The 14,858-nt window shown below is 38.7% G+C and overlaps 1 protein-coding gene across 4 annotated transcripts in view; it reads right to left on the minus strand.

Moving 5' to 3' along the window:
• The window catches only part of gria3a (glutamate receptor, ionotropic, AMPA 3a), an 89,575-nt gene extending 85,697 nt beyond the window's left edge, over nt 1-3,878 (minus strand). Inside the window, exons 1-2 of one of the 4 annotated variants that reach the window (XM_056457670.1) lie at nt 3,349-3,872; nt 2,962-3,120 (exon numbers count right to left, since the gene is read on the minus strand). In XM_056457670.1, coding sequence (XP_056313645.1) covers nt 2,962-3,120; nt 3,349-3,436 — 247 coding nt within the window. In that variant the 5' untranslated portion in view covers nt 3,437-3,872. Of the gene's footprint in view, nt 1-2,961; nt 3,121-3,348 lie in introns of all 4 variants that reach the window. The other 3 variants (XM_056457671.1, XM_056457672.1, XM_056457669.1) reach the window with 3 other exon arrangements.
• Between the last annotated feature and the right edge of the window lie 10,980 nt (nt 3,879-14,858).

Raw genomic sequence — 14,858 nt, forward strand, 5'->3', positions numbered from 1 at the left:
GTGATTTGGGGGCCCTAAGCAATTCCAGCCATGGGGTCCCAAACCCTAAAATACACCTTTTGTACTTTAATGTCCTTTTCATTTAATTTGCAGTTTTTTTCTTACACGTCCGCGATCTCCTCATCTACATTTGATTGTAATGCCAAATTATAATAAAATGTAAAGCATCATGTAACAACTTGTATAACTATTGAAATGATCTGTTTTCTTAAGTGAATTTACAATTAAACTATTTTAAAAACTATTTTACTGATTTGACTGCACGACTGTTCCATGCTTGAGGGTGGGAGACACATTTGCAAAGATGTAATATATTCTGTTAAATCCAGACACTAGGTCCATTAGCACGAAAGACAGAAAAAAACAATAAAAACACACACACACAGACACACAATATACCTTAAAATGTTATGCTAATATTTCATCAAAGGTTACTGAAAATGCACCTTAGTAAGCCTAGGATTTAACATTAAAATGCTATTATGAGAATTCTCCAAATGCCAGATAAACTTATACATAAAAATTTTCATCAAAGCAAAAAAATATTGAACTCTTACCTTACAAAATAATTAACTTGCACTACACATTCTATGTTTTATAAAAAGCATCTTCATACAATCATTATATGCAACCTGCAGCTTATGGAGACACTCTTTTTTTAATTATACCACAGAGGAGATGTGTATAAAGAACTGCAATAAGCTCTAAAGAGGTTTACCTTAACCTGCTTCATTCAAAAATAAAAAAATACCTTTTTTAGACCTTTACCATACAAATTATGATAGAAACGATGTCAATTATCATTTATAGGTATAATTTATTGGATTTCCTGGGGCCTAAAGCGGGCGCTTACCTTGCTTATTAATTAAATCCGCCCCTGATCATTGACTGAATGTAGATTGTGTGAATCTGAACAAGCACTAAAATGTAAAAAATAGGCGAAGATAATCAGGACAACATGACTGGACAAGTCTGACATATTTCATCAGAAAGAAGTCTGTCCTTTGACTAGAAAACAGAGATTAAAAGAGTTCAAACTGTTTAAAATAAACCTCAGAAATGTATTGTTCAATAAGATCAATAGCATTCTCTTTATAAAAAAAGAGTTTCTACTTTTTCCATTTCTGCTTGGTGACACAACAGTGGCACAGAAATTACACAGCGAAGGTAATGATTACGTGTCTCTTTGTGTGTGTTTTTCTCTCCTTCATTTGTTCTTCTAACTGAGCAAGCAGGTTACATCTGCTTACTTCTTTTCTGCCCTTCTTTTCATCTGTCTCTCGAACGCTCCAGGGAGCAATAAAGAAAAAAAACGATGAGAAGACAGAAAAGAGGGAGAGAGAGAGAGAGAGAGCAAAGGAGTGAGTGAAAAATAACCTGTTTACAGACCCTGTGACCCCTACAGTTTTCCTCTCCGCTACGCAGATTGCCTCAATTAAAACAGCAGGGTCACCGCATACGTAAGCTGTCAAAACCTTTTCCACAGGAACCGTTTGATGCACAACTCGCACTAGCAGCGCTGTGAGCGATTGAACGGAGCTAAAACCGGCTCACCTGACTGTAAAAAAGAAGCACTGCATGCAAAAGTGAAAGCGCCGTGATTCAAAGTCTTCTCCCGAGAGCAAAAAAATAAGTGTCTGTCTCCATTTATGAAGCGTTCACGCATCACTGTTAAAGCACTTTGTCCTTCCTGTCATGTTATTCCTGGATATGCGCTTTGAGAGCCTCCTCGCAGAGTTTACTCATTAAACTTTAAAATCACCTTCACAGTCGGAGAGGTTATAGGCATATGTCTCCACGCGTTTTATTTATATTTTTTAAAAGCCCAGTGCTTTCTGTCTGATGGGCCAACTAGATGCCTGGAGCATCGAGCCTGTGTGTGTGTGTTAATGCAGTGAAGAAAGATCAATGACTGCAGCAATAACACCATGATAAGCCAGGAAAGCAAAAGCTCACAAACACTGTCTCTCACACAGACACGCTCAGATGAGCAGCCAGGCCAGTCTGAGACATAAAATGATAATGACAGCAGCTGTAAACAGGCATTTTATAATGATGGTAAAGCTCTCTCACTCACTCACACACACAGAGAGGGAGCAGGGCACTAACCCTTGCACTGGTTTGGGGATGTGTGCAAATGTCAGCCTGCACTCATCATCATCACTCTCTCCCTCTCTCTCAGTCATTCTCCCTTTATCTCTCCATTATAAAGACCTGAGGCTTGTGCCACAGAAGACTTTTTCACATTTTCTTCTCTCCATTTCCTTCTTTTGCCAACTTATCCCGCCATGAGTCTTTTTCCCCCCACTCATTCTCAGTTTTCTTCTTGATAAACTTTCTGATGTGAATCAAATTTGACATTTTAAGACACATAAACTACTACAAATAACAATGTATTTGATTAATTTACTGGACGGATTGATGAAAGAGAAATAAGAGCATGTGTCTGTTACAGTTGTGTGTTTAGGCAGCATTGATGCCTTTTGGTGCCCTGGTCTAGACTAGAAAGACAAACAATATTTTATGCAACAAATTGTTGAATTTTAAAGTGTAAAACAGATTGACCGTCTTATTAAAAATGGTGTGAGTGAGCAGAGGAATGATAGAAAGTGTAAGGGCATTATTGCACAAGCTCACATTACCAGACTTCCACCCAATTGGATTTTCTTAACACCTACATTGTGAACATGATCAAGGTCCTGTGACTCACTGCTCGAACGCTTTCGGTCTGTTTTAAAAATTAGAATCCGAGGGTTGTCTCCTGCCTCCTCACAATATGTCCCTAACAAGTTGCAAATCAAACCCACGTCTTTGGTGAGAATAAAAAGCTTTTCTTTTCAATACCACAATGAGTCTTTAAGCAATGCCTATAGAGACTGTGATGAGATTTTTTTATTTTTGATGGTGGTGGTGGTAATTTTTTTTTTGAGTGTGGGGGAAAGATAAAGAGCAGAAACTCACAGGCGTGCGTGACTGAGAAGCTATTGGATGACTCCAGATTGTCCACGTTGTAATTGAGATGGAAAGGTTTCTCAGTGATGTTCTGATTGGTGTTGTAGAGCTGAACGGCGAAGCGGAACGCGCTGTGCTCCTGGACCGTGGAGCGCATGAACAGACCACCTGCATGCGAGATCAGAGGGGTTAAGAACATACACTTCACTTCAGACTTGTTCAAGTGAGTGACAGCAGTAGCAGTTGTAACAATCACACAATTCACACTCTGTTTGGCGCAAACTTTAATTCTCTGTGTGTGATGCAGCAGGTAGATAATAATCTCAGCGCGCGCGCGTCCTGGCAGACGTGTTTTATGTTTTTATTTTTTTATCAATAGATAATCAAATCACTCACCGATATTGATCTGGTTTGGAAAGCCAGCCTGGGTTTGCAGCACCAGCCACGGCAGGAGCAGGACGCTCGCGTGCGCTCGCCGCCGCATTTTTTCTCCGACCTCTAGTATTCTTCAGCTCACGCGCAACATCCAGCCCGGGCGCGAGGGCGACGACAAAATCCGCCAGATGTGCACCGACTCCCTCACGCGATCCCGGAGAGGCGCATTCGGGCTTCAGGACGAACGCCGAGTACGAGCAAACAAGCGCGAGGGCTTCTCAATTCAGGACGGCGCTGCGGATCATCCAATCGGACCGCTGATCAAACTTGATGTGACGTGAAATTACAACAGCACCCGCGTACGCGCAAACGCACGCGCGCAACCCGCCACTGCGGACCCGCGTGCGCAGTCCGCATACAGCTCAAAAAAAGCGGCACGCGACCCTGGGAAACGTCTACTTCAAAGCCGTCGTTTAATGCATCTAAATCCAGCCCCAATCCCCGTTTCTATTCGTGCGCTCGGACAGTGGCAGATTAACGTAAAAATTAAAAAGTTCACGTTAAGAGCCCACAGGTCCCGACCATTACTAGCCCGCATCCGCGCTCTAGACTCATTGCAAAAGCACAGAGAGGTTTAGATGTGCGAGTACGTGAGGTGAATCAATTCTCTGAGAATTTCTAACATAATATAAATATTTTATGTCGGATAGAGGTGATCTCTGCAGGCTGAAAACTTGAGGTCTCTAAACAAACACACTGCACTGCGTGTGTGTGTAAACAATTGTTTTTTTTTCCACACATAATTCTTGAGATTCCTCTTATGCGTTTAGCTTTTTTCTTTTCAAGCCTCTGATGTGTGTTTGATCAATGCTGTTGGCAGTGTGTGCCTGAAGTCTCTCTCTGGAGTGTTTTAGATAACACCAGCTGTCCTTCCTTTATGCTTTTGCGACATGATTGAGACATAATGAAAATGTGTTCATCTCTAACAATGTTTTCACGCATTTAGGCTGTTTACGCCATCACAGGATCTTTATTCTTCTGGAAGCGCGCTCTGCTTAGAGAAAAGCTCTCTGCAGGTGTCTGTAATTGTGATATGCTTCCCCATTTTCAGCCTTGGCATCACCCAAACTAAAAGCTCACAGCTCTGAGCTGGATACGGCTGACTAACAGCGACCCAGATTTCCTCAGCTCCTTATTTCCTATGTGTGTGTGTGCTTTTATACTGACCATACAAGCCATGTCTGTGTGTGCTGTGCCAAATTCATCAGACTGACTCTCTCACATGCAGGCACACTTTTGTGAAAATCTCCCTCACTTGCATTCAAAATCAAAACACACATCATATAAGTGAACCACATGTCTGCTAATGTGAGTTGACCACAAGGTCTTCTGGCTAGATTTTCTCTTGCTGCTTGATGTGCAGATGGCTGAATAAGCCATGTGTACATAAAATTAATCCTGTTACGTTTGAATTAAACTCTCTCTATATATAAATAGTGAAGTCATAGTAGTGGCTTAAAAATGACTTTACAGCCCATCTGAATCATCTTTTCACTGTTAAGGGTACGGCACAATGGCCAATCTTGCACCTGTTGCTTATAATAATGGAATGTAATCAACATGGAGATGGGCACATTTGAATTTATGTTAGCTTTCAATCCGCCGTAATGCATTATTGCCACAGAAATAGCGATGTTGTCTGCAGCTGGCTTTTCCACAGAAGCACAGATGGAACGCAGCTGATCTGATGTCTTTTGAGTCCTCTGTACTCCCACGACAGTGAAAAGCACAAAAGTTATACAAGGAAAAAACAACATGAGATAAACAATAGGGCTCCCTCACAGGCTGTGCAAAATACTGCATATACAATGCAAACCAATCTATGAGAACTAAAAACATTCTCAATGCAACTAATTCTGTGCTATTCTGTTGATTGATTTGTTGCTGATTGATAATATGTGATGCATTAGCCCTTTACAACACTGCACATCTGGCAACCTGACACATAGTAACTGTTCATTCTGGATGCTAACCGGCACTTTGAACGGTAGTTTTAACATTCAGATAGAAGGATATGATTAAACTATTCCATTGTTGATTTTAAAAAAATCCAAAGACTCCAAAAATCCAGTGTTATTATAGTTAAAGTCTGCACAAAAAAGAAGTTGATGAGACTTTTATGTCAGTATGTTGATGTACTTCTAACTGATGGCATGGATTTTTCTGAGATGGAGTAACACATGTCATTTCTTATTCAACTTTATTAATAACCAAAGACATGTTTAAGAGCCTAGATTATATGTTGACCTTAGTGTTATCCCACTTCAAAAATAATAGTTCATTCATTAATTTTCTTTTCAGCTTAGTCCCTTTATTATTCCGGGGTCGCCACAGCGGAATGAACCTCCACCTTATCCAGCACATGTTTTACGCAGCGAATGCCCTTCCAGCCGCAACCCATCTCTGGGAAACATCCATACACACTCATAAACTACGGACAATTTAGCCTACCCAATTCAGCTACACCAAATGTCTTTGGACTGTCAGGAAAACAGGAGCACCTGGAGGAAACCCACGCGAACATGGGGAGAACATGCAAACTCCACATAGAAACGCCAACTGACCCAGCCGAGGCTCGAACCAGCGACCTTTTTGCAATGAGGCGACAACACTACTTACTGCGCCACTGAGTCGCCCTCAATAATAATAATAATAATAATAATAATAATAATAATAATAATAATAATAATAATAATAATAACTTACATTTACAGAGCGCTTTTCTGGACACTCAAAGCGCTTTACACATTGGGGGAACCTCTTCATCCACCACCTGTGTGCAGCATCCACCTGGATGACGTGACGACAGGCATATTGCGCCAGACTGCACACCAGTTTATTGGTGGACAGAAACCTGTGGGCAAATTTGGCCAGGATTAAACCACTACTCGTTCTGAAGGACATCCTGGGATTTTTATTGACCACAGGTTTAACATCTCATCCGTAAAAACTGAAGTCCCCTTTACTATACTGGGGCGTTAGGACCCACACAGACCACAGGTTAAACACCCCCTGCTGGCCTCACTAACACCACTTCCAGCAGCAACCCAGCTTTCCCATGTGGTCCTCCGTCCAGGTACTGACTGGGTGCATCCCTGCATAGCTTCAGTGGGCAACCACGTGAGAGCTGCAGAGAGCTAGCTGCTGGACTAACTTTAGAGTAAAATTGGAATAATATGTGTGCGATTGCTTTTCTTTATGCCAAAGAATTTGTTTCCTCAGGATCTATCTAGCCAGGTCAGATGTCATGGACACCTCTTGAGTGCACCTGGACTCCTGAAGAATTAGAACCACCCATTTATATTGTTATTTGCTAATGTGTTAATTATGTCTAAAGTGATATTTGCCATTTTACGTGTTAAATCTTTTAAAGTTAAATCCTTTGTATGTAAGCTGCCAGTTTGGATGTAGATAATACCAGTTTTTAACCAGTTTTGATAAAGACGGCTGAGAGTACATTCAGCCTTGGGTAAGAAACAGATTGCACTTTGAGTGTGCGTGTGTGTTCTATTCGATTGTGAATTCTTTTACAGGTCTGGGGTCAGCTCTAAACAGCCAAATGGCTGTCTGACGTTTATATGCTTAGCTATAAAAGTATAATTGTTGATGTTTTTGAGATTGTAAGCAGAGCGGCCTATGAACTCATTGCGAGTGTTAAAGCTGGCTTCTGGTAATGAGACCGCAAACTATCTTCAGTAAACTTTCTCTTCTTCATCTGACAGATTGGTCAGTTTTGGGTTCAAACTGTACATTATTCCTACACAACTGAAACAGAATATACTATAGGGGGGTGTTGCTTTTTTTCACATCATTCTCTTGCAACAAACTAATGGTAAGAGGTGGCGTGGTTAAGAATATTGTGGCTGAAGCTGTCAAACTGACATCAACAAAGAAGGACCGTCATTCAAACACAGAAGCAAATGTGGATTAAAAATGTGGATCTGTGGATTAACTTGAATGGATTAATTGTTCATCTAGGCGGACCGTGGCCCAGACCCAGAACCCGTCCCATACGGACATAGAGCTACAGCATAGAGGTCTGTGCAGGGCTGTTTTTTCACTCCCGCTCCCGCTGGGTTTTATTCCGCACCCCTTCGCTCCCACTATTCATTTACTTGTTACCCATTGTCCTCTCAGAACAGTATTCTCTCCCACTTGAACGTTCCCACTAAATTAAGAGCCAAACCGTCTATCTTTGCTGAACCTTTACGTCCTGTGCAGATCTGGGTCAGTCAGCATAAATATGGGTTTATTTTCCACGGTGGTGCTAATAACTGGAATACTTTGTTGCCTTGGTGACGCTAGCATACTCTAAACAGAATAAACCAATACTCCAAAATGGTTCAATTATCAAGATGTGTTGACATTTATTTCTGCACAATTGGTTGTGACCGTAAATCAAACGTAAAACAGAAAAAAGGGAAATTTAAGCTTTTCCTCCCTTTATTTTTTAAGCTCTTTATTTGAACATAATTTTCTAAATGTATTTAATTGATCTTATTTTGAAAGGCAGGCCTGCTTTTATTTAATAATGAGAGAACATGCAAACCTACAGTCATACAATACCTGATAAAAGTCTTGTCGTCTATTCAAGTTTTAGGAACAAAAAATAATAACTTGACTTCAAGTTGACCATTTGGTATCAGAAGTAGCTTATATGAAAGACAAAGGCCTCTAGATTACACTTATTTTACCAAAAAAAATATGATCATTCCTTGATTTTTAATTATTTAATTAGGGTTAATCTGTTAATTGTCACTTAACAGAAATGTACAGTATAGAACATAATGTCATGGTGCTGTGGAAACAAATTAAAATTGTGCATGACTCCCATGAGCTTGGAGGACTGCATCCATACATACTTGACTGATTTCTATGAGAATCTTGGGTTCATGCGAGTTCCAGTAGGTCTTCTGCAGTATTTGTGATGATTGGGATGCAGTTCAACAGATGATTCATCTGAAAAATATACCTTCTGCCACTTTTCCCAATGATCAACTAGAAGTCAAGTTATTATTTGTTGCTCTTACAACTGGAATTGACAACAAGACTTTTGTCAGGTAGTCTATATATTCAATTCAATGTTACATGGAAAAATTTTGTGATTTTTCATTTAAAAAAGTACCGAATTAATTTGATTTGGTTTGCGACTGTTTATTTGCAGATGTATTACATGACTTTTACTTCTGGTAATTTCTTTATTTTTAATTACTTTTAGAATTTACATACATTTTTTGTTGATTTTTTTCTGACCTAAAGTGTAACAATGTGCGCTAGAAAAAAAAACATTTTAAATGTACATTTCACAGACCTTAAATGGGCTATTTGAAATAACTCAGAAGAAAATGACTGAAATAAAAAAATGAATGACTTTTTATTGCCAAATCAGCTTGCAGGATTGTAATGAAACTTTTAAAATGAGACATTCTCAGCCTTCCTTGATCAGGGCAGGCTTGGTACTGGAGAGATTTGCTCCAACCTTAATCAAAACACACTTGAACTCGCTAATCAAGGACTGAGTGTTATTAAAAAGCTACAGGCAGGGTTGCTTTTATCAGGGCTTTTTATCAAAATTATTCAGTGATACATGAAATGAATACTAAAATAATTCTCAAGATCAAAAAGGGCTATACTGTACAGTATTATCCGTGTGTTATGCAATAAAAGGCATTACTTCAAACTACAGTCTCCCAAAGCTAGTCTCTAGCTCAAATATCAAACTCTCATAACTGTTTTAGGTACCTCATCTGTCATTATGATGCAGTGAATAGATTTTACGAACATATTCATAGTGTTAGGATAAGATGCTTTTATTTACTGTCATTTTCATACATGTTAATGTTGTTATTGAACACACACTACATATTTACATATTGACCTAAATGTTGCTCTCAACAGCATGGATGGAATCTGAATATTCATCATATCAGTATATTGTTGAGAATATTATCAACTGCTTCTTACTTCAAAGCAAAAAATGAAAATTACTTCACAATGGGAATTCCAGGACATTTAAGCAAGTTCAGTGTCTTTTATATTCCTGTGCACCAATACGTTGGTTAGTCCAATTCACTTAACAACCACCCACCAAAGCTAATAAGAAAGGTTTCAGAATTTTACATATGTAGAGTTCAGACGCAAAAACCTCTAAGTGCTGTCTGAAATTTTACCTCTTAAATGTGTGTTTTTCTCAGCCTCTTTTGTTTAAAACTCAGGGCTTCTGGTAGTACCCAAAATAGCAAAGTCTACTAAAGGAGGTCGAGCCTTCTCATTTATGGCTGCTAAACTCTGGAATAGCCTTCCTGATGATGTCAGAGGCTCAGACACACTCTAACAGTTCAAAACTAGATTAAAGACCTGTCTTTTTAGTAAAGCATACATGCAATGCATCACATAACGGTATGATGCATGAGTGTGCTGCACGCAGGTAAGTGGGCTTGACAAACCACCTTGAAAACACACTCCTCCTGTCTTAATGCACCAGACATTTTGTTAGAAACACTAATATGCTTTACATGTTTGTTTCTATGTCTATTTACATCACTACTATTTTCAATTATAGCACTTCATTTTTGCATCTCGTGTTTAAATATACAAGATGTCACTGGCTTCCTTGGTTTGGGACTTGTGGAGCTGCGCATTGATTGATTACTCTTCAGGGTTTGCACATCCAGCAGTGAAATTTAAACCACACTGATCTGAACTGTGAAAACTGGACTGACACAGTTTCAGTTAACTAGAACTTCTGTGTTAAGCTGCTTTGACAAAATCTACAAAGTAAAAAGTGCTTTAGAAACAAAGATGAATTGAATTGAATTTAGTTATTTAATCTCTAAAAGGCAATGAAAATAACCTATTCTTTGCCATAAAAGTAAAATCACTGAAACTAAACACAACCGCCTGAGAAAAATGCTCATTTTAGATGAAAAATTTAGACGGCACTTAGAGGATTTTGCATATAAACTCTTCATATGCCACTAAAACAAGGGCGAATAATTTTACTTGACATAACAAAGTTGAAAATATATTTTAAAAATCTTATAAAAATGAAATGCTTATATCAGCTAGAACTTAAATCCCAACCGGAAACTGCAATCGTTATTTTGTTCATATTGTGATGCAGTTCCTATAGCAGGGGTGTCAAACTCAATTCCTGGAGGGCCACAGCTCTGCACAGTTTAGTTCCAACCCTAATTAAACACAGCTGATCAAACTAATTTAGTCTTTCAGTCTTGTTTGAAACCTACAGGTAAGTGTGTTGAAGCAGGGCTGGATTTAAACTGTGCAGGGCTGCGGCCCTCCAGGAATTGAGTTTGACATCCCTGTCCTATAGTGAAATGGAATTTTAAATGAGGAAACAGGGGTGTGGCTTGTTTTTTCTACTGTGAGCTGATTGGATGTAGTAAAGTAGGTATTTCATTCAGAAAGATGGGGAAAGGGGTTTTAAAAGAATTATTACAACCTACCAGCTTCCGCCTGCCTGCTCACCATTTCTGTTTGTTGTCAAAACTAACAGTCAGATCAGAGTGGTTAAGTATGTTAGCCATTTACCTCAAAATCATATAATCTGATCCTTTAACTGAAAACAAACAGGAAGTGCATTTTCAGATTTCAATTAAAGATTAGAAGAGCAAAATTTTTTTTCTTAATGACATGCACAGATGAATTGTTCAGCACGAAACTAGCAATGTGAGCTAACAAAATCAAATGGTTAGTTTTGATTTCTTGGCGACTTTAAGAGATGCTTTCATATTATTCTTTAGTTTAACAATGTATTAAAATAACTCAAATGTAAAAACTAATAAAACTGACTAAAATCAAAATACCACACAACTGAAACTTTAAATATAAATGAGAATGGAAAATAAATGAAAATAAAAAACATTTAAAACATGAATAAAATCTCAAAATCTGACTGGCGCTAAAATAACACTGCTGCAAGCTCAAGAAATTGATTAAAAGAACTTACTAATTAATCCATATACATACATAAGCACTCACACACGCATACACACAAGCAAACACACACACACACACCGCATACATCAGCCCTGGGGAATTATCTGTCCTATATTCAGGCAAGTGGAAAGTTCATTCATTCTGCATAGTGATTGAGAGCTGTGAACAAATTCACTTTTACTGGAAGGTAACATTCAAATACCTCAGAGCTTTCTCTCTCCCTTTAAAATAATCTCTTTCTAACGATACCAGTTTTTCATATTAAAAACGTGAGCATGTGCACATCAACAGGCATTTTCAGAATTGCTTATATCTCAGTGACATGAAAGCAAAAGCTGCTATTCCTTGGTCTAGCAGAGTATGTCTGTGTGTGTGTGTGTGTGTGTGTGTGTATTCATTCGTTCATTCATTCGTTCCTTCCTTCCTTCCTTCCTTTCTTCATTCATTCGTTCATTACTTCATTCCTTCGTTCCTTCATTTATTCATTCATTCATTTATTCATTCATTCTGCCATGTTTGAAAGTACGTCTGTCTAATCAGGTTTGTTGTAAATGAATTAGATCTATTTGTTTGAACTTTCCTCCTTAAAATATGTCTGTGTGTGTAATCTGTGCTCGGCACAGCTGTCACAGTGATCTCACCATAATGAATGTGCAGCAAGTGATGCGATATTAAATGTGGCCAGTGGCATCAGCTGGTGGGCAGTCATCCAGCGAGACACAAGAACAGGGTTTTGCAGCAATCACTGCATTCTCACACTTAAGAAAGACACGGACAAACAAGTGAGAATGAGGCAATTCTTGGAGAAGTTTCAGTGAATTTAAATAAATCACAATATGTATTTTACACCTGGTAAAAAAAAAAGGTCAGGCTCATATTCTAATTGGACCAATCAGCTACTGAAGCTGCCTTGGGGATTTTATAAGAAATGGGAGTTTTCAGCAGTAAACAGCTTTCATCCATTTCATTTTCAGAGAAGGCACTTGGCCTCAAACTGTCACTTAAAAGATCCCATGAAATCAAAACTGGACTTTTGTGGCTTTTAGTCCGTGTCTGAGAGTTTGTGTCATCTGTATGCTAGCACTCCTAAAAGTATAGGCAAAACTTAATTTAACAGTTTGTCCTCTACGCAGAAAAACAAAATATTGATGACTCATGTTGTTTTCAAGTGCATAGCCAAATTGCAATCCAGTAAAATGCTCTGTAGAATGAAAATGCCCTTCCTTTCTGTTAAACAATCGTCTGACTAGCAATTAGCAGCAAATCATGTTTTATTTACACTGCCTGTCCGGTAAAAAAAAAGTCATACTAATATTTCATTGGACCACCTTTAGCTTTGATTGCAGCATGTATTCGCCATGGCGTGGTTTCAATATGCTTCTACGATGTCGCTAAATTCATTACCCTTCAGAGTTGCATTTTTTTTTTTTTTACCAAGAACTTATACTAATGCGAGAGTTAGAGCCCTGTGCAAACATTTCTAAAGCACATCCCAAAGATTCTGATGCTCCTTGATCCACTCTCACAAATTCGGCCCATTGAATCCTGGCATTGTCATCTTGGAGTTTGCTTGTGCAATCAGAAAATCAAACCGATCATTCAGTATATTCTATTGATCGTATTCTTTGTGCACCACATTGCTGAAGTTAGATCTGACCAAATGCAGAATCCCCGGATCACAGCAGTCCCACAGGGCTGTAAGGCTGCCACTAGGCACTTTATTCAAGAACTCTCTTCTCATACTGATGTGCCCATCACTGTGGAACAGTTTCATCAGACCACATGACCTTCTTCCATTCCTCCAGAGTACAATCTTTATGCTGCCTTGCAAATTGAAGCCTTTTTTTCCTCATTAGCCTCACTGAGTAGCATTTCTCTTAAGGCTATACAGCTGTTTAGTCCCAATCTCGAGTTACCTTCGCATTGTGCATGAGCAAATGCTCTTTCTTTCACTTTTACACATAGTTGTGACTTCTACGTGATCATTCTAGTTTTTTTCCTATCCTATTTCTTCTTCAAAGATTACGGTTCCATATCTTTCCAGTTTTTAATAATGCGTTGGGCACTTCTTAACCTAATAATAATAATCTCCTTCGAGGTTTTTTTTTTGCTTGATGCATGCCATACTTTCTCAGCAAGCATTTTTTGCTTTTAAAGACGCCTAATAGATGTCTAACAGACATCTAAACAAAGTCGTCTTGGCTAAAACAAGACTAGGTTTGGGCTGTCAGTGAAAATCTAAAAGACGTCTATGAATAGGCCAACACTAGACTAGTCGTCAAATAAACAGAAATGAATGACTACACATATAAAGTCTGTCGAATTTGTCTATTTGATGACTAGTCTAGTTTTGGGCTATTTTTAGATGTTTTAGATTTTCACTGATAGCCCAAGTTTAGCCTTGTTTTAGCCAAGCTGCCTACATTTAGATGTCTATTAGATGTCCATTAAACACAAAATTGTTTGCTGGGTTGGCTCTTCTGCAAGAGATTAACACTGTAACAGGATGTGTCTTAGGGTTAAGTAACCTGTTACCAGCTGAAATAATCATCCTAGCAGTAATTACCCAATGGGAGGCTCTTACTTCTTTGCTTGGTTTAATCCAGGCGGTAACTTTTTTTTCAGGCAGTGTACCTCAACATACAAATCAAATAAAAATGCACTAGCTTGGGCTTTTGAGAATGAGACATTTAACATCAGAATGAGATGACAGTGGAACTAAGACATCAATCGAGGTCTAAAGGCAACTGACAGCGACTGCGCAGTTATATGGGCAATCTGAAATTTTGTCACGCCGTTTCTCCACATTTTAAAAACACGTTATTAAGCCTCTGCCAGTTTATATCAGGCCCTCTGAATTATAAATCAGCATCAAAGAGTAGCCAATTTAGTGTTTCTCCAAACAATCTTCTTTGTTCCAGTCTGTGCGTTGGCGGAGAGCTAAAATAATCTTGGCTAGATCAAATCATCCAATCACATGGACATAGTTCAATGCATTTAAGCATATAGGCATGACTAATGTCAACAGAGCGTTAGAATGGAGAAGAAATGAGATTTAATTGACTTTGAATGTGGCATGGCTGTTGGCTGCTCTGGGTATTTTAGGACCTGCTGATCTACTAGCAGAAAATATCCAGTAAGTGGCAGTTCTGTGGGCGAGAATGCCTTGCTGATGCCAGAGGAGAGTGACTACATTAGTTTGAACTGATAGAAAAGCAACAGTAACTCAAATAAGCACTTGTTCCAACTGAGGTCACGATATTGTTGAACCTTGAAGCAGATGAGCTACAGCAGTAGATAAAGAGCACACAACCAGTGACACTCCTGTTAGCTGACAACATCAAACTGTGGCTATAATTGAGATGGATTGGACAAGATAATTTGGACAAATTATTATTTAATTATGACAGTAAGGTCTGACTTTGCTCAGACAAAAGTCTTGTCACTTAACAGAAATAATGTACAGTATAGAATATAAAGTCATGGTGAAGTGGGAAAAGAATTAATGACTC

The sequence above is a fragment of the Danio aesculapii genome, chromosome 5 (genome assembly GCF_903798145.1).
Source record: "Danio aesculapii chromosome 5, fDanAes4.1, whole genome shotgun sequence".
Taxonomy (NCBI): Eukaryota; Metazoa; Chordata; class Actinopteri; order Cypriniformes; family Danionidae; genus Danio; species Danio aesculapii.